The sequence below is a fragment of the Crotalus tigris genome, unplaced genomic scaffold (assembly GCF_016545835.1).
Source record: "Crotalus tigris isolate CLP2741 ecotype Arizona unplaced genomic scaffold, ASM1654583v1 scf7180000019143.106728444:792265, whole genome shotgun sequence".
Lineage (NCBI taxonomy): Eukaryota > Metazoa > Chordata > Lepidosauria > Squamata > Viperidae > Crotalus > Crotalus tigris.
Window position 1 is genome coordinate 410,927 of NW_024097400.1, and position 22,876 is coordinate 433,802.

Sequence of the window (22,876 nt, forward strand, 5' to 3'; positions counted from 1 at the left end):
AATTGTGTTTTTGAATCAATAACCAAGAAAGGGTGAGTATTTTGGGGAATTTATTCAGGAGAGGCAATATTCTGTTTGTGGATGAAAATCCAGGAGAGGGTGAGTATATTTGGAGTTCTATACAAGAGGGGAAATTGTGTTTGTGGATGAATAATCAGGAGAGGGTGAGTGTTTTGGGGGTTTTGTATAGGAGGGGAAATTTGTTTTTCTGGATCAAAAATAAGGAAAGGGTGAGTATTTTGGGGAATTAATTTAGGAGAGAAAATTTCTGTTTGTGGATCAATAACCAGGAGTGGGTGAATATTTTTGGAGTTCTATACAGGAGAGGCAATATTGTGTTTCAATGTCAAAAAACAGGAGAGGGTGAGTATTTTTCGAGTTCTATTCAAAAGTGGCAAATTGTGTTTGTGGATTAATAATCAGGAGAGGGTGCATATTTTTGGAGTACTATACAGTAGAGGGAACATTGTGTTTCGGGATGAATAACCAGGAGAGGGTGAGTATATTTGGAGTTCTATATAGGAGGGAAAATTTGTGTTTCGATATCAAAAACCAGGAGAGGGTGAGTATTTTTCGGGATCTATACAAGAGAGGCAAATTTTGTTTCTGGATCAATAACCAGGAAGGAGTGAGTATTTTGCGGATTTTTTTCAGGAGAAGCAATTTTGTGTTTCTGGCTCAGTAACCCGGAGAGGGTGAGTATTTTTGAGAATTTATAAATCAGAGGCAATTTATGTTTGTGGATCATTAACCAGGAAAGTGTGAGTATTTTTCGAGTTCTATGCAAGAGAGGCAAATTGTGTTTCGGGATCAATAACCAGGAGACGGTGAGTTTTTTTGGAGTTTTATATAGGACAGGCATTTTTTGTTTCTGGATCAAAAACCAGGAAAGAGTGAGTATTTGGGGGATTTTTTTCAGGAGCAGCAATTTTGTGTTTCTGGATCAATAACCTGGAGAGGGTGAGTACTTTTCAAGTTCTATACAAGAGAGGCAAATTGTGTTTGTGGATCAATAATCAGGAGAGGGTGCATATTTTTGGAATACTATACAGTAGAGGCAACATTGTGTTTCGGGATCAATAACCAGGAGATGGTGAGTATTTTTCAAGTTCTATACAAGAGAGGCAAATTGTGTTTCTGGATCAATAACCAGGAAAGGGTGAGTATTTGGGAGATTTTTTTCAGGAGAAGCAATTTTGTGTTTCTGGATCAATAACCCGGAGAGGGTGAGTATTTTTGAGAATTTATAAACCAGAGACAATTTATGTTTGTGGATCATTAACCAGGAAAGAGTGAGTATTTTCGGGATTTTTTTCAGGAGAAGCAATTTTTTGTTTCTGGATCAATAACCTGGAGAGGGTGAGTATTTTTGGGAATTTATAAACCAGAGGCAATTTATGTTTGTGGATCATTAACCAGGAAAGGGTGAGTATTTTTCGAGTTCTATACAAGAAAAGCAAATTGTGTTTCGGGATCAATAACTAGGAGACGGTGAGTATTTTTGGAGTTCTATATAGGACAGGCGTTTTTTGTTTCTGGATCAAAAACCAGGAAAGGGTGAGTATTTGGGGGATTTTTTTCAGGAGAACAATTTTGTGTTTGTGGATGAAAAACCAGGAGAGGGTGAGTATTTTTGGAGTTATATAAAGGAGAGGCAATTTTAAACATTGATGTACATATAGATGAATACTTAATGTCATTAAAAAAGAAGAGGCGGGTTTCAAACCCCGGCATCCCACGCAAAGGATAACGTCATCGCCTCTGAGCTATCCCAATGCTCGCCTTTCTCGTCGGAGCAAAAGTCCTTCCTAAGCAGCATCATGGAACTGGAGTGCTCGGCAAAAACACTCCTCGGCCAGGTTTTAAACGACCTGAGGGAGGGAGTAATAAACCTAGCACGGAGTGCCCTATAGCAGCTCAGAAATTGGCCCGGTCAGACTTGAAAGGTGAACTGTGGACAGGCAAAGAGCATCCCCACAGACTGGGTGGGGACGAGGACGCACGTGTGAACATGCTCCTCCTCCAAAGGTGCGAACGCGTGCATCGGGCGCTAAGAGCACTCGGTGGGAGAAGGAGCTGCAGTGACGTTTCCCGTTCGGAACTCTGGCAAAGCAGAGGCCCCACCAGGCTTTCCCGTTGGGAAAAGCAGAGCACGGAGGGCCAGGTGCCAAGCACGCTCCCCCCAGCCTCCAGGATGGTGGCGATTGAGGAACGAAACATTCGAAGCAAAGCGCAAAAGGAAAGGAGGAACATAAGCACCTTCATTCGCAATATACGCTTCGGGGTCATTTTTGGGGGCTGATCCGCCACTTCTCCTGTCTTCCGAGGGCCCCGACGCGTGTTTCAGAAACGCGGAGTTAAAGGTAAGGTACACCTCTCAGTATGGATTTAAATATATTTTCATTCGAAGTCTACTGTCTCCAACAAAACGCTCCGAAAGAAAACGTCTCCTTTTAGGCCACTCCCAACGATTTTTCACCTTTCCCCTCTAATTTGACTTATTTTTTTTTTTTTTTTTTATTGAAAGTTTTATAAATTTTACAAAAAAGGAAAAATAATACAAAACAAGAGGCAACATATACAGAAAAATAAAACTAAACAATACATATATTAAATAAAAAAAAAAACCCCATCCCCCAGCCCTCCCAAAAAAAAAAACAAAAAAAAAACCCTCCCTTCCCCCCCCCCTGAGCTTCCCAGAGCAGAATATAGGCTTAAAAAATAAAAATAAAAATTAAATTAAAAACTTTATATTTATATATATAAAAAAATTATCTATAATATATATGAAAATAAAACTTATGAAAAAACTATATAATATTTTTGTATACCCAATCTAAATTGTATAAATTTTATCCATTTATCCCAAACAGCAAAAAACTTCTCTTGCGTTTGTTGCTTTAAGAAAGCCGAAATCTTTGCCATTTCTACCAGATAAGCTACTTTAAGAAACCATTCCTGCAATGTAGGCAAAGATTCCTTCTTCCAGTATTGTCCTACTAACAGCCTAGCGGCTGTGATCAAGTTTAACATCAATACAACCTCCTTTGTATCACAATCTGTAACAATACCTAACAAAAATAATTGCGGAGTAAATTTTACCCTCCTTCTAAAAATTCTCTGGATATTCCACCATATTTTAATCCAAAATGCTTTTATCTCTCTGCATGACCACCAAATATGATAATAGGAAGCCTCCTTATAACCACATCTCCAACATTTGGGTTGCACGTCAGGATACATATAAGACATTTTTTGTGGATCAAGGTGCCATCTATAAAACATTTTATAAAAATTCTCCCTTAAGTTCTGTGCTTGAGTAAATTTGACATTTCTCACCCAAATAGTTTCCCAGGTGTCCAATGAAACTGGCTCACCAAAATTCTGCGCCCATCTAATCATACAATCTTTAATTAGTTCCGTTTCTGAGTCCAATTCAACTAAAACCCCATAAATTCTCTTAATGTGGGTTTGTCTTTGATCCTTCAGTTACTTAATAAGATTTTCATCTTCTCTAAGAAAACCCGAGTCTATAAATTTTTTCCACTTCTCTCTGTAATTCTCCTTTATCCATATCCAAGGCCAGCGCCAGATCAGTAAGGACCACCTCCACCAAATCTTGATTGATATCTTCCTTGAGGCCTCTAATCCTCAGGGCATACTCCATCTGTCTGTACTGAAACATCAAAATATCTTCTTGTGAGGAGTCCACCTTCCTTTCCACGTCTTGAATTTTGTCATCCAAAGAGTCAACTTTGTCTTCCACTTCCTCAAGCCTTGCGTCGAGCTTAACCACCACAGTAGCCAAACCTGAAACAGCTGCCAATATATCTTGTCGTAGTTCATTATTATTTTCTTGCAATTTAGACTTTATCCCCGTTATCTCTTCTTTGAGATCAGATTTAATTTCTGATTTAATCTGTGAAACAAATTGATTCATTTCCTCTCTCATTTGAACTACAATCTCTCCCATTATGCCTCTAACCTCTTGTACTGAAAGTCCAGGTAGAGGAGGGGAGGGTGGTGGCTGAGCCGGTGGTACATGTTTAGATTGTTGTTGTAGCTGTGCAGTGGAAGTTATAGGAGAAGAAATAACCTTAGGTGCTGAGGAAGGCTGCTGCCTCTTTGAAGCCATTTTAAAAAGCACAATTGTCACTTCCCTTTCCCCTCCAGCCAAAAAGGGAGGAGGAAAGAAAAAAAAAAAATTTTTTAAAAAGAGACAAACTATAATCATTAAAAGTCCAGAGTAAATCCAAAGAATAAGTAGTAAAAGAGCAAACAGTTCAAAAGAAAAAATTCTAAACCAAAAGCAAAAGCAGAAGCAAAAAACAGTCCTTAGAAAGGGAAAGTAAAACAAAAGAGAAAGGAAAAAAAACTCCGACAGTTTCAAAACGCCATCTTAAATCCTTTCACTAGTATAACAAAAAAAAGGAGGAAAAATAGTAAAAATCAAAAGATAAAAAAATAAACACCTAAAATATAACAAAAAATCCTTTAAACTGCTCCGTCCGTTTAAAAATTACTCACCAAAATGCTGTAAACACGGAGATAGAAGCGGCGGTTTCTTTTGCTTCCTAGGAAGCAAAAACAGCTGGGAGGCGGAGATCAGCAAGAGCTCCGAGGGAACACTCCTTTCACCCCCTCTAGAAATAAATCCAGAGGGGGTTCAGGGGTTCTACCTCTACTCTTGCGTTCTCTGTCCCTTCCCTTTGCCCGGGAAGGGATTTCCGAGCCGCGGGCCAGCTGATGCGCGCTGCGCTCCGCGGCTCTGACACTTCCCCAGCTGGACGGCTAAAAGCTAGCCGCCATCGCCGTCGCCTCCCACCGGAAGCTCCGCTAATTTGACTTATTTTGATCAGTTTTTAATCTGTTTTTAACCGTTATTTATGAACAGTTTTAATTCGTGAGTATTTGCGGAATTTTATGCAGCACAGCCAGCTTTGTGACTTTGGGACATAAGCAGGAGATGGTGAGTATTTGTGGAATTTTATAGAGCACAGTCAGAGAGATTTCTTTTGACAAATCATCAGGAAACGGTGAGTTCTCTTCAAACGTTCGGCACGACAGCCAGTAGCAGGACTTTGGGCAAGTAAGTAGGAGACAGTAACTTCTCTTGCAGTTGGAAAGGTCAGATCTGGTCTTATAATTTGCAGAACAGCCAGCTGAGAAACTTTGGTCCCCAAACCAGGAGATAGTGACTTCTAGTGCTGCAATGTGCATGGTAAGTTTATTCCTGCAATATGATTGACAGCCGGCTGAGTGACTTTGGACCAATAAGCAGAAGATGGTAACTACTACTTCATTTTGGAAGATAAGTTCTAGTCTTGTAATATGAAGAATGGCCAGCTGAGTGACTCTGAGCCACTAAGCAGGAGATTGTGAGTTTTCTTAGGCACAAAAGCCAGCAACATGAGAAGACGGTGAGTTCTAGTCTTGCTATACATACAAGAGGTGGATTGATGACTTTGGGCCCATAACTAGAAGACGGTGACTTGTAGTCCTGCAATAGGCCGGGTAAGTTCTTCAATTTGCATGACAGCTGGCTGTGTGACTTTGGATCAATAACCAGGAGACCATGACTTCCATTCCAGCAATAGGTTTCATGAGTTCTACTCCGGCTGAGTGACTTTGGGCGAATCCCAAGGAGAAGGTGAGTTCTACTCCTGCAATTTGCATGATAGCCAGCTTTGCGCCAATAACCCAAAGATGGTAATTTCTATTCCTGCAATAGGCGTGGTGAATTCTACTCCTGCAGTCTATATGAGAGGTGGCTGAGTGACTTTGGACCAATCATCAGTTGATGGTGAGTTCTAGTTGTCCAATAGGTACCAAAGTCTTCCTTCCTTCCTTCCTTCCTTCCTTCCTTCCTCCCTCCCTCCCTCCCTCCCTCCCTCCCTTTCCTCCCTGCCTCCTTTCTCTTCCTCTCTCTCCTTTCTTCCTCCCTCTAGCAGAAGGCCATCTGAGTAACAGGCCAATCCTTCTTTCTCAGCCCATGAAGGAGGCCAAAGGAAACCACTTCTGGAAAATGTTCCTAGAAAAGCACACGGAGTTCTTCCGACAGTCTCCGAGAACTGGAATGTGACTCAACGGGAGAGAAAAATAGCAACAGATGACGGGGATGGGAGGGATCCTCCTCAGCACATCCCATCCCGGCGAAGACCTCAGTGATGCTGGGCAGAGGCCCCCTTGTCCCCCAGCCAGACCAATGTCCCCTGTTGCCTGATCCGAAGTCAACGACTGAAGTTAGAGCCCGGCCATTTCACCTGGCAGTTGCTGAATGAGCCACAAACACTCGGTGCTGCTCCGTATCATCCGAGAAGTGTAGAGTCCCCACAACCCATGAATCTGAACCGAACTCATCTGGATGTGTGGTCTGGGAATTCTGGGAGTTGAAGTCCAAACATCTCAAAAATCGCCAAGTTGGAGAAGCACCGATTTAGAGGCTCCCCGATTCCAGATGGCTGTGGGCAGCTGACTTTCCCCGACAGAATCATCAAAAGAACCAAGAAACAGACCGTGAGCATCCAGGAGACCCACTAAACATACGGCAACCTCCGAGGGTTTCTCTGCCAGCCTGCCCGACGTCTAACACCGAACCCAGTTTCGCAGTGACCTGACTGGCACACAGAACTCTACCTGGACTCGTCTCGATTTGATTCATAATTTATTCCTAATAAATGTCACAAGACAAATCATGATACCCAGTGAGTCCTGAATCCCCTTCATTTTGACTGCCAGCTGCCCTCTGGGTGCATCTCAGAACTTTGTGGTACTCCCCTTCTCTATTTGAGCTTCCTTTTGCGTCCTCTGCCCCATGCCGGGTCTGGCTGCTCACTGTCAGCAATTTCATAGACGGTGATGCGCAGTTTGTCCAAGCCTCCCTTCTTCAGATTGGGGGGGGCCCTCTCCTTCCCTGCCTTGGACCCCAGGGTGCCCTGCCGATTGCGCACCTCGCTCAGGAAGTGCTCCAGTTCGTGCTCCATGCAGGCCAGCTGGTGGGCATACGCCTGGAGGGCAGGGTTGGTACCCAGTGGGGTGGATCTAAACTCGGGTTGGGCTGGGACGAGGACCTGAGACTCGTAGCCACACGACTGGTCCCCGTCGTCTTCTGGACAGGACATTCGGACCTCCTGCATCAGAGAAGAAAAATAAGAGGAGACCCCCTTTAATTAATCCGTTAACAATCGATTGTAATTTCTCAATGAATGAATGACCACTCATAGTTTCTTCATTAACTAATTAGTGAGCACTCATAATTGCTTCATTAATCAATGATCTGACTTGTTTGTGCAGACCCAACCATTGGGGGCCATTGAGTGTGGATTCTGTGACATCTCACAGAATAATAGAATTCTAGGGCTGGATCCTATACCGCTCCGGACAAATGATTGTCCAGAAAACCTCCAGAGTTGAAGCACCTGCAACACTCTGTCTGCCTCTGTCTGTCGGTCTGTCTATCATCTATCTGTCAATATCATCTATCTCATCTCTATCATCTGTCCATCTTATATATCTGTCATCTGTTTGTCTATCTACCTACCTACCCTTCTATATCTGTCTATGTGTCTGTCTATCATCTATATATGTGTGTGTGTGTTTGTGTGTGTGTGTGTGTGTGTCTGTTTTTTGAGGTTTTGCGAGTATTTGTATGTAGGTCTTTGGTTATTTGGGTTTTCTCCTGCATCAAATTGGAAGTGTCTTGGCGACGTTTCAACGAAGTCTCATTCGTCATCTTCAGGCTGGTGTTTTCGGCTCCGTGCTTCTAGGAGCACGAAGCCGAAAACACTAGCCTGAAGATGACGAATGAAACTTCGTCGAAACATTGCCAAGACACTTCCAATTTGACGTGGGAGAAAACCCGAATAACCAAAGACCTACATATGTGTCTGTCTATCTACTATCTATCATCTATCTGTTTTATCTATCTATCATCTATCCGTCTATATATCTATCATTTATCTGTCTATATCATCAGTCTTATTTATCTCATCTATCTATCTTACATATGTCATGTTTATCTCTCTATCTACCTATCTATCATCTCTATATCATCTATCTCTCTTATCTATCATCTATCCATCATCTTCTGTTTATCTATCTATCTATCTATCTATCTATCTATCTATCTATCTATCTATGTGTCATCTATATGTGTGTCTGTCTATCGATCTATCATCTATATCAGTGGTTCTCAACCTTCCTAATGCCGCGACCCTTTAATACAGTTCCTCATGTTGTGGTGACCCCCGACCATAAAATTATTTTCTTTGCTACTTCATAACTGTAATTTTGCTACTGTTATGAATCGTAATGTAAATATCTGATATGCAGGATGTATTTTCATTGTTACAAATTGAACAAAATTAAAACATATGTAATTATATATTGTGAAATATTTATTTCTAATTACAAATAAATAAAATTTTGTTTTGAAGCATGGTGTAGCATGGGTAACAGTCTTAATATAACAACAATAAACTACATTGCTACATTTTGCGACAGTGTGCATAAAAAGCCAAGTCAGTGCGAAGGTTGAGATTGCTTCTTTCTCACCAGATCAGAAATTCTCGGGGCAGTCTTTGCAAGAGCACAACGAAGGTCATCTTCCACAACAAGTCTACTTCTGTATTTAGATTTGATAACCAACAAGCTGGAAAACCCTGTTTCACAAAGATATGTTGTTGGAAATGGAATGTTCCTTGCTTTGGAAAATAAATTGATCCTCTCTTCTGTAGCAGCCCATCAAATACAGGAATATTGCTATCATGTCTCCCACAAGTCCTTCTTTTCTCTAGACTAGCCAAACCCAAATTCTGCAACTAAGTCTCAACATCTTTTCTGTAGTGTGATGACCAAAATTGGATGCAGTATTTCAGGTGTGGTCCCGACTCAGAAAATTCAGACACCAGTCTTGCTAGCCCTCTCTCGCAGCCCTGGCGGGGAATAGGTGGGGCGGCTACCACTTTCCACCTCGTGCTGAACGAAGGATCCGGGGATGGATTTTAAGGAAAGGACGGGTCAAAGGAACGGAAAAAGAGGAGGGGGAGTTTGATGCTGTTACCTTGGTATCCACAGTGGGCCCCTCCCAATAGCCAATTCGCTCTTTGAAAAGATTCACGAAAGCGAGTTTGGCCGGCTTCACGTACGAAACCTGATTCTTTTTGCTCATGATCGAGGATTGAAGAGACAGCAGCTCCAATCATTCATCCATTTTGCTTCCGCACATGTCACGTGGGAGGAACTGCTCTCAGCGACTTCCTTTCCCTGCTTGCCAATGGTTGCGTCCATCTTGGCTTCAGGGCAGGAGCTGTGGCTGCCTGGGCGCCTAATTTAAAGAGGGCGCCACTTCAGCGCTAAACGGAGACGGAACTGAAGGGATTGAAAGAAGAGGATGGTGTCCGAGAGCACCAAGTCAGGTGGCTAAGAGAGGACGACTAGTGGGAGGCTAAAATGAGTCTACACTGCTTTCTACACAGTAGCTGCTCTCTACACATGTGTGACTGGTCCACATAAGTACATCCGCCTGGAGACGGATAGAGGAGCGGTGTCTCAGTTCCTAAGACCATCGGAAATATGTGAAAGGGTCATTCAACCCCCAAAGGGGTCGCGACCCACAGGTTGAGAACTGCTGGTCTATATCATCTATTATCTATATATCATCCATCATCTTTCTGTCTGTCTTATCTATCATCTATCCATCATTTGTTTATCTGTCTGTGTATCTATTTATATCATCTATCTCTTATCTATCATCTATCCATCTATATATCATCTGTTTGTCTATCTATCAATCGATGTGTCTGTCTATCATCTATATGTGTCTGTCTCTATCAATCGTCTATCATCTCTGTCATCTATATCATCCGTCTTATCTATCATCTATCTGTGTCTATATCTAGTTATCTATGTGTCTGTCTATCATCTATATATGAGTCTGTCTGTCTACTATCTATCATCTGTCTTATCTATCATCTATCCGTCTATATATCTGTCTATATCATCTATCTCATCCATCCATCATATATGTCATCTGTTTATCTATCTGTCTGTATGTCTCTGTATCTATCATCTATCCATCTATTTAGCTACAGATAGAATAGAATAGAATAGAATAGAATAGAATAGAATAGAATAGAATAGAATAGAATAGAATAGAATAGAATAGAGGTGGAAGGGACCTTGGAGGTCTTCTAGTCCAGCCCCCGGCTCAAGCAGGAGAACCTATATCGTCTCAGACAAGTGGATGTCCAGTCTCTTCTTAAAAATCTCCAGCAATGGAGCACCCACGATTTCTGGGAGTAAGCTGTTCCACTGGTTGATTTTCCTCAGTCAGGAAATTTCTCGGTTGCAGGTTGCTTCTCTCTTTGGTCCTTCCCCGGTGCTCCAGGATTTATGAAGGATGTGATGCAATGGTTTTGAGATAACCTCTGCCAGCTTGTTCAGAACTTTAAGATGTAGTCTGTCGGGCACCTGTGATTTATTTTCATCAAGATTCCCATTTTCTTGCTTATTTTAATTTTTGTTTCTGGTATGTCTTTTGCAGTGATTTTTTTGGTGTGTTGGGCTGTAGTATCTTTTTGTGTGAAGACTGACACAAAGTATGAGTTAAGCAGCTCTGCTTTCTCCCTGTTGCCTATAATTTCTTTACCATCTTCTCCCTTTACCAGGCCTACAGTTTCCTTGATTTTTTTCTTGTTGTTATTATGTTGGAAGAAGCTTTTTTTATTGTCCTTGATTTCTGTTGCTAGCCTTTGTTCGTTCTGAGCCTTTGCTTTCCTGACTTCATCTTTGCACGCTCTGGCTGTCTCCTGGTAATCATCATTAGTTATGTGCCCCTCTTTCCATTTTTTATATTTGTCCTTTTTGTCTTTTAGTTAGTTAGTGATAGAGGGAATCGAAATTACCGGAATCCTGGGCGAAAGTGACCACGTCATACTAAAATTTAATATAATGCAAACACCAGCAATAGAAAACAATCCAACCAAGGTCCCAAACCTGAAAAGAGCCGACTTTAACAAACTAAGAGAGAACCTAGGAAAAATCCCATGGATGGAAATCCTAAAGGGGAAAACAACCCAGGAAGCATGGGAAACCCTGACAAATGTGATCACAAAAGCCCAAACCAGCACAATACCACTGAGAAAGAAAAACAAGAAATCCAAGAAGAAACCAGCATGGCTGCACAAAAAACTCACTAACTAACTAAAAGACTAAAGTTTGCCCTGTTTGTTCCCCAAGCTTTGAGCGTTTGTGTATAAGCATTTAAGATTTTTATGCCTGTCCATGGGGGTGTTTCCTGTGTTTCCTGGTTGTTGTTTGAATTCTTTTTTTTTTTCATCTCTGCTTACCTCATTGTTGGGTTTGCTTTCTTGAGATTTGTGATTGGTTTTGGGTTCTAGAGTTTCTAGAGATTGGTCATCTTCCCCCCTTAAAGCCCTCCTGATGAGCTGGGCCACTCTTTTTCCAAGTACATTTTTGCCTGTTTTCATGAGGTGTAGCCCATCTCTTGCCAATAGTCCTTCATGTAAGAAGTGCAGTCCATAATCCAGGAAACCAAAGTTTTCTTGGCAACACCAACCTTTTAGCCAATGGTTTATTTTTAAGATTCCTTTTTCCCTCAATGGATGTTGGCCTTTCGTTGGGAGTACAGATGAGAACACTACTTGTGCTCCTAGCTTCTTGAATTCATTGCCTACATGTTTTTAGTCCCTCACTATTGTACTCAAGTTGTCGGTTGTGTCATTCTCTATCTAACTCTATCCACCTATCCATCTATCTATATATCAGCTGTCATCTATTTATCTGTCTATCTATCTCTATTCTCTCTCTCTCTCTCTCTCTCTCTCTCTCTCTCTCTCTCTCTCTCTCTCTCTCTCATCTTTTTGCCTGTCTCTCTGTCTTTCTGTCTCTCTGTTATCTGTCTTATAGAGTTATAGGGCTGGAGGGGACCTTGGATGTCTTCTACTCCAGGGATGCCCAACCTATGGTCCGCGGCCCACTGCCGGTCTGTAGCCTACTGGCCACTGGGCTGCAGGACAGGCCCCCAGAAGTTCTGGAGGTAAATGGTTCTGCTGATTAATTGCCCTGTCAGAAAATTTCTTCTTAGTTCTTGGTTGCTTATCTCTTTGATGATCTTCCATCTACAGTATTGCTTCTTGCCCTATGGGCTTCAGAAAATAGGTCCACCTCGTCTTCTCAAGTTCTCAGCCCTCCAGCTGCTGTGTCCCCAGCCTTACCTCCCAGCATTTCTCTCCTCTCTCGTCCAGCTCCTGGGCACACTGGTTCCTCCTGAGGCACAAGCAGCGAATGGCGTAGAAGACAAACAGCCAAATGGCACCGATGCTGCTGAGCAGAACCAGGGTGGACAGCCAGGGCCCCCCACTCTCCACGCTGCTGTGCCGATATCGCAGCTGCTGCTCACAGGGGCCATTTGTGCCCAGGCTCTCCCCACTGGACAGGGGCCCATCCAGCAGTGCCCAGGCCATGATCAGGAGGCAAGGGTTTCTCCGGACATCCATGGCCACTGCTGGGCTCCCACTGGAACATTCCAGAAGCTCCTGAGTGGGGAAAGTCTCCCATTATGAGTTGGCTGCCTCAACGTTCTCTGTGGGCAACCAAGAGCAAGAGGTTCCAAGCCAGCGTTGGGGCTAAGCCAGGATGCTACCCATCAGGGGCACTTTAAAACATTTTAGTCTTCTTTTTTTGAAAACTTAAGGATCTCCCAAACTTTCTTCGTAGCTGCCTTGCAGGACTCCAAATTCAATCCAGAGGCTGAGCGTTGAAAACCAAGGGGGGCTTGAAACTTGCAACTTAATTCAAAGGAACAGCCAGCCAATCCACCATGCCTTCTTACAGCCCATTAATTACCACCATCTTTGCTCGGGATCTTTCTTCCCCAATTATTTTTCTATCTCTGCATATTCCAGAGTTCACCTAAGTCCTATAAAGGAGATGGTGGGAGACTTGTACTTTTTAGACTCATTGATGTCAGCCTTCCCAGGTGGGACCAAACAGGAAACATGACTAGGTGAGCTTATTTATTGTAAGGCTACATTAATGAGTTTTAGAAGTTTGAAAATACAAATCTCCCACCGTCTCTTTGATACTCTGATAACTTAGGGAGGGGGTCCAGCTATTCTCCAAAGCACTAGAGGGCAGAACAAGAAGCAATGGATGGAAACTCATCAAGGAGAGAAGCAACCTGGAACTAAGGAGAAACTTCCTGACAGAACAATTAACCAGTGGAACAGCTTGCCTCCAGAAGTTGTTGTGAATGCTGCATCTCAGCCTCTTTCTCCTTCCATTCTACAGTCGAGGACTAAACAGTCTCTTATCTGACTGTTTCCTAGGCAGCAACTCTTCCTCCTGGCTCACATTTATTTCCCAGAATTCTCCAGTGAGCATACTTCAAGACAGATGGACTTCAACTCCCAGAATTCCCCAACCAACAGGCTTCAAGATGGGTGGACTTGTCAGAACCCATACCATATCTATCCTATTCCATACTTCCCTGCCTCTCTTTCTCTCGTTTCCCAATTCCATTCTCTCCTCTCCCTGGGTTCTGCCATACTCCTAGAGGGGAGGGGGGAAGGAGCACGGGTTTATTGCCTTAGCTTCCTTCTTCACTGCAATGTAACACTTTGCCTTCGCTTCCTTTATTGCTCTAATGTAACACTTCGCGTTCCTGCACTGTGTCTCTCTCTGAACTTTCGTCTCCCTAACCCAGCCAAGCTGGCTCAGGAATTCTGGGAGTTGAAGTCCACGAGTCATAAAAGAGCCAAGGTTGCCTACCCCTGCCCTAACCTGTCAGCTAGCAAAAGGGGAGGGGGGCAAAAAGAAATACAAACCTCCGGAGCCTGGCTTATTTTTCCGCTCTCAAGAAAAGGTACGAAGAGCCGTTTGAACATCACTGCTACGACCAGAGCTGGACCGATGTAATGTCCCCTTTCCCAGGATGGACTTAACACCTGGGGATTGGCCGGTTTGAACCATCTGGATGAACTATGGGGTGGGGTTTGCTTGGGGATTCTTTAACCTATCGATCTGTAAAGGAATCCCTCAGACCCTGTCTAGTATGCCTGCCATCACTTTCTCCTAATAAAAGTTCCTTTTGGAAGAGCCTGCTTCCACGAGTTCTGCTTTCCTGGGATGAGGTGTTGAAGTGGGTCCTGACAGGACTTCAGCTCCTAGCAAGCTTTAAGACAGGTGGACTTCAGCTCCCAGAATTCCCCAACCAACGTGCTTCAAGATGAGTGGACGTGCGTGGCTGGCTGGGGAATTCTGGGAGTTGAAGTCCACCCATCTTGAAGTTGCCAAGGGCGAGACACACTCTGCTAGACTCTAAATAGCTAGTGGGTAAAACTTCAAAAGAAGGACAGGTAGGCAAGCAAAATTGGGGGATGTTTTTTTCTCCTCGGAGAGGGAGGGACCCCGGATGTTTATCGGGGGGGGGGGAATTAGACCACGGTGGAAAAGATGAGGAGGGCTCATTCAGATCAGGCATCTGATCGTGTTTTATAGGAGCAACCCCTCCCTTTTAATTTCTAATTTGATCCTTTGTTTTTTAAAAAATTCGCTCAGGTGCCCGGAGGCCTTTTCCAGCAGAAATGGAAGGATATCTCTTAGATCATTTTGAGCGTGGGGGGGGACATGAAGCCCCAGGGGTCTCCCAAGCAATTGCAGCACCTGCTCCCCCCACCCCTCCATCCTGGGTGCTGCCCTTTGAATTCTCCCAGCACTTATCAAATATTTGCAGCAGGCTAATCATTAACCAGCCACCCTTTACGAGCGAACGGCCCGCTGGGTGGAGCTGATCTGACTTTGCCCGTTTCCTGGATGGGTGTGGGGGGGCTCTCTCTCCCCAGCAGCAGCCAGAGAGGTGCAGCACTAGGCTGGCAGCCCTTGGAGAAGGTAAGGGGCTCCTTGGGTGACGGAAACATTGCTCCTTCCTTCCTTCCTTCCTTCCTTTTTTCCTCCCTCCCTCCCTCCCTCCCTCCTTCCTTCCTTCACCCCTTTCTTTTTTCCTTCCTCCCTCCCTTTGTATTTCTTTCCTTTCTTTCCTTATTTCCTCCCTCCTTGTCTCGTTCCTGTCTTTTCCTCCCTCCCTCCCTCCCTCTATCTCCTTCCTTCCTTCCTTCCTTCCTTCCTTCCTTCTTCTCCTCCCTCCTCCTTCCTTCCTTCCTTCCTTTTTCTCCTCCCTCCCTCCTCCTTCCTTCCTTCCTTCCTTCCTTTTTCTCCTCCCCCTTCCTTCCTTCTTCTCCTCCCTCCTTCCTTCCTTCCTTCCTTCCTTCTTCTCCTCCTTCCTTCCTTCCTTCCTTCTTCTCCTCCTTCCTTCCTTCCTTCCTTCCTTCCTTCCTTCCTTCCTTCCTTCCTTCCTTCCTTCCTTCCTTCCTTCCTTCCTTCCTTCCTTCCTTCCTAACTTTTCCTTCCCCAGAGTGAAAAAAAGCAACGTCCCCTTTCTGATTTCCTTCCAGCGGGTGAAAAGGAGAAAGGGGAGGCTGATTCCAGATCTTCGCCTGACTCAGAAAAGGAAGATTCTTAAAATGTTTTTGCCACCTGCAAATCTTCCCTTTTCGGCTGTGTTTTGAGCTATCCATGAAAAAGCAGTTGAAAAGTGGGGAGGGTGGAAGAGCTCTGCCTTCATCAGTTTTGTCCTTACAACTTCCCTGAGAGGTAGACCAGGCTAAGGGTTCGAGAAGAGATGGCCCCCAGTTTCCTGGGTCCAAACTCAAGTGGGCAGAGTCTATTTATTCCGAGCCCCTCACAGCAGTCCTCACTGCACTGCTGTCCTCTCCATGGGTTAGGGCAGCAGTTGGGAATTCTCAGCCAGGCTGGGGCTTATGGGTGGCGTAGTCTTGATACCCATGGAATAACAGGCAGCAGAAGGTATTGTTGGTCCCATCTGGCTGTCTGAGCAAACTTTGGAGAGGTCTGGAAAGTTTGTCTCTCTCAGTTTCAGTCACCACAATAAAACGAAGATGTGGAGACTCTGGAAGAAGCGTAGAGAAAAGCAACAGAGATGTTTAGAGGCCTGGAGGCCAAAACATATGAAGAGCGATTGCAGGAACTGGGCATGGCTAGTCTAGTGAAGAGAAGGACGGGGGTGTGTGACACCATAGCAGTTTTCTAATATCTCAGGGGCTGCCACAAGGAAGAGGGGGGTCAACCTGTTCTCCAAAGCCCCTGAAGGCAGGACAAGAAGCAACGGATGGAAACTAATCAAGGAGAGAAGCAACCTGGAATTAAAGAGAAATTTCCTAACAGTGAGGTCAATCAATCAGTGGAACAGCTTGCCTCCAGAAGTTGTGGGTGCTCCATCACTGGGGGCTTTTAAGAAAAGACTGGACAGCCATTTGTCTGAAATCGCACAGGGTCTCTTGCTTGAGCAGGGGGTTGGGCTAGAAGACCTCTGAGATCCCTTCCAACTTGGTTATTCTGAACTGTGGCACTGCCAACCGCCATCCCATGCCCCACTCTTTAAAACAAGAGAGCGGGGTCTGCTTCCGGGCGCTTCAGGCCACGCGCACGCCAGGTTCAGAGTCCAACGGCAGGGCGGGCCGTTGATGGCCCTGGGAATGGCTGCCAAGGGGGGCGGGCAAGGTTCTTCCGGGGAGCCAGGAGTGGCCCTAGAGAGGGCTCAACCTGACCAGGATTAGCTTCCACAGCAGAAAAGGAACTCAGAACTACACACTGCCAAGCAAGGCACTGCTGGGGCACCCCCTCTGCACACAGAAGAGTGGGGCATGGTTGGGGCTGGGAGGGGGGAGTCCTGGGTCCCAGGGCTGAAGAGGGGCTCTTCCTGAGCCTCCCCTGCCAAATGAGCCGAGGTGGCGCAGCAGTTAGAGTGCAGTACTGCGGGCCACTTTAGCTGACTGTGTTCAGCAGGTCAGCGGTTCAAATCTCACCGGCTCAAGGTTGACTCAGCCTTCCCTCCTTCCGGGGTAGGTAAAAGGAGGACCCAGATTGTTGGGGGCAATGTAAATATATATACAGACATTGCTTACTGGGGTACACCGCTTAGAGAGTGCTTGCACTTAAAGCGGTATATAAGTCTCATAAATAAGTAAATAAATAAATAAATAAATGTATAGAGCAGTGGTTCTCAACCTTTCTAATGCCATGATCCCATAATACAGTTCCCCATGTTGTGGCGACCCCCAACCACTTATACATCACCGGGTGCCAGGGGCGTGGCCAAAGAAAAGGGGGGAAAAATGGCGGACAGCCTTGTTTGGCGACCCCCGTGAAATGGTCGTTTGACCCCAAATGGGGTCCCGACCCACAGGTGGAGAACCACTGGTCTAGAGAGAAGTTGGGAGAGACAGTGCCACGAGTGACCGCTGCACCTCAGTCAGAGCAAGAGTCTCGCACGGGGAACCCACAGCGACAACCAGGGGACGGGGGTTGCTCTGAAGGGGAGGCAAAAAACCCCCTGAACTCACCTGGCTGCCCATTCTTCCTCTTCCACAGGTGCGCATCCGGGAGAGGGAGGCTGCCTGCATGGCCCCAACAGGGGCCCCCAGAATGGGGAAAGAGGACTGGAAGGGGTTGCCCACCGAAGGGGGTGTCTATCGACTGTAACAGCAACTCCATGTGGAAGCTTGAGGTTGTTCCCGTGGGGGGGCTGTTATTTTGGATGGGCACTCAAGAGCTGCTTCGTCCCCCCGTCTGGACAATGAAGAAGAGACCAGACTGTGACCCTCCCATCTACTGGATCATAAATGGACGCAACCCACTGGATTATGAATTGATGCGAACCATTGGATGTAAATGGATGCAAATCACTGGGTATGAATGGATGGGATCCACTGGATCATAAATTGATGCCAATCCACCGGATCACATATCGATGCAATCCGGTAAACGGTAAATTGATGCAACCCACTGGGTGTACACTGATGGGATCCATTGGATCACAAATTGGTACAGTCCACTGGATCATGCAGTAAATCGATGCAACCCACTGGATCACACACTGATGCAATCCGGTGGATGTAAATGGATGCAACCCATGGGACTGCGAATTGATGCTGGGTGTAAATTGATGGGACCCCCTGGATCATAAATTGATGCAACCCGTTAGATCAGTGGTTCTCAACCTTTTTAATGCCGTGACCCCCAACCGGTCGTAAATCAAGGACTACTCAACCGGTCGTAAGTCGAGGACTACTCAACGGGTGCAGCACCGTTTACAGAATGGGACTTTTGGCGGGCTCAGCAGAGCAGAGACAGCCTGGACAATTCCTATTGGCTTTTGAAAGCCAATAGAATTAGACTCTATTCAAGAGAGTCTATTCTATTGGCTTTCAAAAGCCAATAGAATAAAAGGGAGTAGCACAGCAAAGGAAAAGGGGGAAAAAATGGCGGATTGCATTGTTTGCCGACCCCCGTGAAATGGTCATTCGACCCCGAATGGGGTCCCGACCCACAGGTTGAGAACCACTGCGTTAGATCATAAATTGATGTGACTTGTTGGGTCATAAACTAATGCAAAGGGTTGGGTTTGCATAAGGAAAGAGGAGGGGGAGGAGCAGTGTGAAACTGACTAATAGAAATTCTGTGTTCTGTAACTTGAAGCTGACTAGGAGCTTGACTAAACAATTGACCAGCTGGCGAACAGTCTGGAAGGGAAAGCGTGAGAAACTCTGAACGGCCTGGGGGTGTAGCTCATATAGAAGATAATGGAGGGAGATTTGCTGGCCAGTCTAGAAGTACTGGATGAGGGTCCAAGAAGAAAGGAGGTGGGTTCAAATCTGAAATAAAGCAATGTAGGCTACTCACCAGGAGACGCTTCCAGGCGCGAGGAGCTGTCAGCTGGTGGAACTGGCTGCCACATGAATTGGTGTGCTCTGCTTTGCTAGTGAGAGGTGCTGTAGGAGGAGGGGCAGAACTGGGGGTGGAGTCAAAAGAGAAATCAGCCTAGAATCTCTACGTAGCCACAAAAAGACAAGATCCAGCCCCGCTTGAATTCTGTCGACCCTGATCTAACGGCAAGATAGTACCAACAGTTAGTTGAGCAGATTCTTGTGCATGATATGGTCAGTAAGAAACTGGTTTAATTGAAACTTCACATGTGGTCCCGGTCTTTGGCGCCTGACAGATACTGCCCTAAGAAAAGGATGGACTAGATCAGAGGTCACCAACCTTTGTCGGTTGGCAGGACCGGAGGAAAAGGGAGGGGGATGTATTTTACACATGTGCATGTGCATGTGTGTACACGGGGCTGCGAGCACGTGTGTGCCACAAACAGAATGGGGCTAGTGCCTATATGATACTCACTGGCCCAGACCCCATTCTTACATGGCGCAGCGCCTTGTTTCTGCGCCCAGCGATGCGGTGGCGGCCGTTTTTGCGTTTTGCAGTGCAGCGGTGGCCCGTTTTTGTGCCCCGTGGTACAGCGGCATTCATTTTTGTGCCTTGTAGCATGGCAGTGGCCCATTTTTGTGCCCCGTGGCATGGCGGCATCCTGTTTTTGCACCCTGCGGTGCGGTGGTGGCCTGCTTCCATGCCCCATGGTGCAGCGGTGTCCATTTTTGCGTCTTGCAGTGCGGCAGCGGACCATTTTTGCACCCCACAGCTGCGGCACTAGCACAAGTGAAGGGGTGTGCGCGCACATGCGTGCACACTGGCCAGCCTGTCCCACGGCCAAGTGGCCAGTAGGCCGTGGCCCAGTGGCCAGTAGGCCATGACCCACTACCGGGCCGTGGCCCACAGATTGGGAACCCCTAGACTAGATGGCCTCTAAGGTGCCTCCAACCCTGGCTTAACTCAACCATTCAGGGCTGAATCTCAGAATTCAACTCTGGCTACATTCCAGGATGCTTAACTTTACTTCATGTTAATTCCTGAATTAACCCATTTTCTTGGACTGCCAAATATAGGGACGAAAATGGCTGGTCCCATGCAAAGTACTAGGCTAGAAAGAAAAGTTAAAAAACTAAACCCCCAGCCAGGTATAGGTAAGAACCTATGACCACAACTGAGCCCAAAATGTCTATTGCTAAGCAAGATATCGTATATTCCGGCGTATAAGGTGACCCCGTTTTCGGCGCCGAGTCACATGCCTAGAAAGTCGTCTTATACGCCGGAAACTACCGTAATTTCCGGCGTATAAGACGACTCGGCGTATAAGATAACCCCCGACTTCGGTGCCAATTTTACCGCTTGCGAAAGTCGTCTTATACGCCGGAAAGTACGGTAGTTGTTAAATGAGCTTTGCCCCATTTTATAGCCTTTCTTGCCCCAGTTGTTAAGTGAAGCACTGCAGTTGTTAAGTTAGTCACACGGTTGTTAAGTGAATCTGACTTCCTCATTGACTTTGCTTGTCAGAAGGTCGCAAAAGGGGACCACGGGACCCCTGGGACACTGCGACCGTCGTAAATAGGAGTCAGTCGCCAAGTGTCTTGAGCTTTGATCACATGACCTTGGGGATGCTTCAATGGTCATAAGTGTGAAAAACGGTCGTAATTTTTTTCAGTGCTTTGAACGGTCACTAAATGAACTATTGTAAGTTGAAGACTATCTCTATAAAATATTGCGCAAATGCCATTATTAGGACTTTAACCACCTTGCTGCACTGCAGTGTATGAAATTTGCTGAGTCACTCTAGCTTAACCTACCCCATAAGGCTGTTGTGAAGGCAAAACCGGGTATGAGAATTGGAGAAAAAGACCTGAGTCTCCCCAAATTGATCTCAACATTTCACGACAGCATCCAACATACTAGAAAGCTTTGTGGCTGCCTTTTTCTTCTAAGGAAATTTACGACTTCCCACGGTAGTCCTACAATCGCCTAGTGGCCTCCTTTTCAAGGAAAAACTGCTCCAGCTAATGCAGAAGGCAGCCAGACTCAACTAGCTACTGCCCTCTGGTGGGTCAGAGAGGAACCGCTGTAACAAATTGCCAGCCTTGGTTCAAAGGGCAAAACATTCCTCAAATATCCATCTGGAATTTAACAATAAATTTAACAAACAAATAAATAATTTTAGTCTTTGGACATTTCAGGCCAGGGATGACCTCAGCTCATGTATCCCTCTGGCTCACTTCGAGAAAGTATATTGCAAGTTGCATTGTGTGTGTGTGTAACTTAAACTAAACAAAGTCATGTGGCCGATTAATAACTAACTTAGTTAAATCGCTCTGTTTGGAAGTGTTTTGTTTTTTTGATTTTCTCTTGAAAACGATGGTCAAAGTTCATGCATCAATGTTTGCAATAGCCTTAAACCAGGTTGAGAAAAAAAACTCTCAGCTCCTGCATTGCAGTAATGTAACTGTCCATTGCAGATTGTGTTTTTCTCTTCAAATTAAGCCACTTAAGATGTGTGGACTTCAGCTCCCAGAATTCCCCAGTCAGCTATGCTGGTTAGGGAATTCTGGGAGTTGCCCACTTCTTAAAGTGGCTAAATTTGAAAAACACTGGCCTGTTGGCTTAATTTGGACCATTGAGCAATGAGCATTGCCAGCAAATGGGTTAACATAGGAGCAGAGTTAACAGGCTGTGTGAATGCAGTCATGGTCTTCTTTCTGAACCATGATTTACTGCACTAGAAATGGTTGGATTGTACAACACATTATTTTATAAACAATGGCTTACTAATCCCAGTGGCGTGATGATTGTGTGTTCATACTGCATGCTAAACATATCGCTGGGATCAGCTGAACCACAGTGTTTCTCAACCTTGATAATTTTAAGGCATGTGGACTTCAACTCCCAGAATTCCACAGCCAGCATTGCTGTCTGTGGAATTCTGGAAGTTGAAGTCCACATGCCTTAAAATTGTCAAGGTTGAGAAACACTGGGTGAGTTGCAATCTATCTATATTAAAACATGCTTGCTAGGGAATTCTGGGACTTGAAGTTCACCCATCTTAAAGCTGCCAAGTTTAAAAAATAGTAATTTAGAGGCTGAAATTTGTATTTTCTTCTACGTGAGACTCTGACTGAGGACCCCACAATAATATCAATCAATCTGTTTATTGCAGCCATAAGGTCAGACAGCACAGTAATACAAACTCTGATACAAGTTTGTCGAGAACTAGCTTTGAGGCTGGATTCACACATATCATGTGTGAATTCTGTCTAGTCCTTTCTCTCTCTTACATCAACACCTGTGTTCAGTCATCAAAGTAAGCAGCAGATGTTTTATTTGATTTGGGCATTACATGATGTGAGCATTCAGTGGTTCGTAGCTTACTGCACCTGTAAATTGTGGTTTGAACAGCAAATAATGGTTCAAATAATCATGGCTTAATGATGTGGATAAAACTAATAACGCATGTAACATGTACTGGCTGACTTCACAATAGCCCTAAACAAATGTTTCTCCGTCTTGACCTCTTGAAGACTTCAAGTCCCAGAATTTCCCAGCCAGCATGCTGGGAGTTGAAGTCCACCCATCTTCAAGGTTGAGAAATACTACCCTTAAACCATGCTTCACAGGGGCTGAGTTCACACAACTGGCCAAGCTGAGTTGGGCATAATATGGAAATTTAAATTTAAATCAAAACTCCTTTGGCTCAGCTGTTGGTAACTTCCTGTATTTTGGGAAATTACGGATGTGGTACATGGCTGCATCCTCCCAATGTTTTTTTCCAGCTTCCTGGTGAACTCTCTTTCAAAGACAGATCAATCCTGGCTCAACCTAGGTTGCTCACCTCCTCTAAGCCAGCTGTTAAAATGTAATTGATTAAAAAAACATAAAAGGAACTTGGAACCTTATATCCAAGGAAGAAATGACATCAGATCCAGAATGGACCAGCATTCAGCACAAGTAGTCCTTGACTTACGACCACAGTTGAGTCCAAAATTTCAGTTCCTAATTAAGACAGTGGTTAAGTAAGTTTTGCCCCATTTTACGACCTTTCTTGCCACAGTTGTTA

At 45.0% G+C, this 22,876-nt stretch overlaps 1 protein-coding gene and 2 long non-coding RNA genes across 3 annotated transcripts; 2 read left to right on the plus strand and 1 right to left on the minus strand.

Annotated features, from left to right (window-relative positions):
* The first annotated feature begins 4,712 nt into the window (after nucleotides 1-4,712).
* LOC120315518 lies at nucleotides 4,713-6,698 on the plus strand. Its single transcript, XR_005558705.1, has 2 exons — nucleotides 4,713-5,803; nucleotides 5,990-6,698. It is a non-coding gene; the product is annotated as an uncharacterized LOC120315518 (long non-coding RNA).
* Nucleotides 6,699-6,757: 59 nt separating this feature from the next.
* LOC120315517 lies at nucleotides 6,758-12,563 on the minus strand. Its single transcript, XM_039359965.1, has 2 exons — nucleotides 12,237-12,563; nucleotides 6,758-7,130 (listed from the first exon to the last, which is right to left on the minus strand). The coding sequence occupies exons 1-2, from the start codon at nucleotides 12,516-12,518 to the stop codon at nucleotides 6,783-6,785; spliced, it is 630 nt and encodes a 209-aa protein (XP_039215899.1). The 5' UTR covers nucleotides 12,519-12,563; the 3' UTR covers nucleotides 6,758-6,782.
* A 2,304-nt stretch (nucleotides 12,564-14,867) lies between these two features.
* Nucleotides 14,868-18,081, plus strand: LOC120315509. The gene is made up of 2 exons (XR_005558703.1): nucleotides 14,868-14,910; nucleotides 17,470-18,081. It is a non-coding gene; the product is annotated as an uncharacterized LOC120315509 (long non-coding RNA).
* The last annotated feature ends 4,795 nt before the right edge of the window (nucleotides 18,082-22,876 follow it).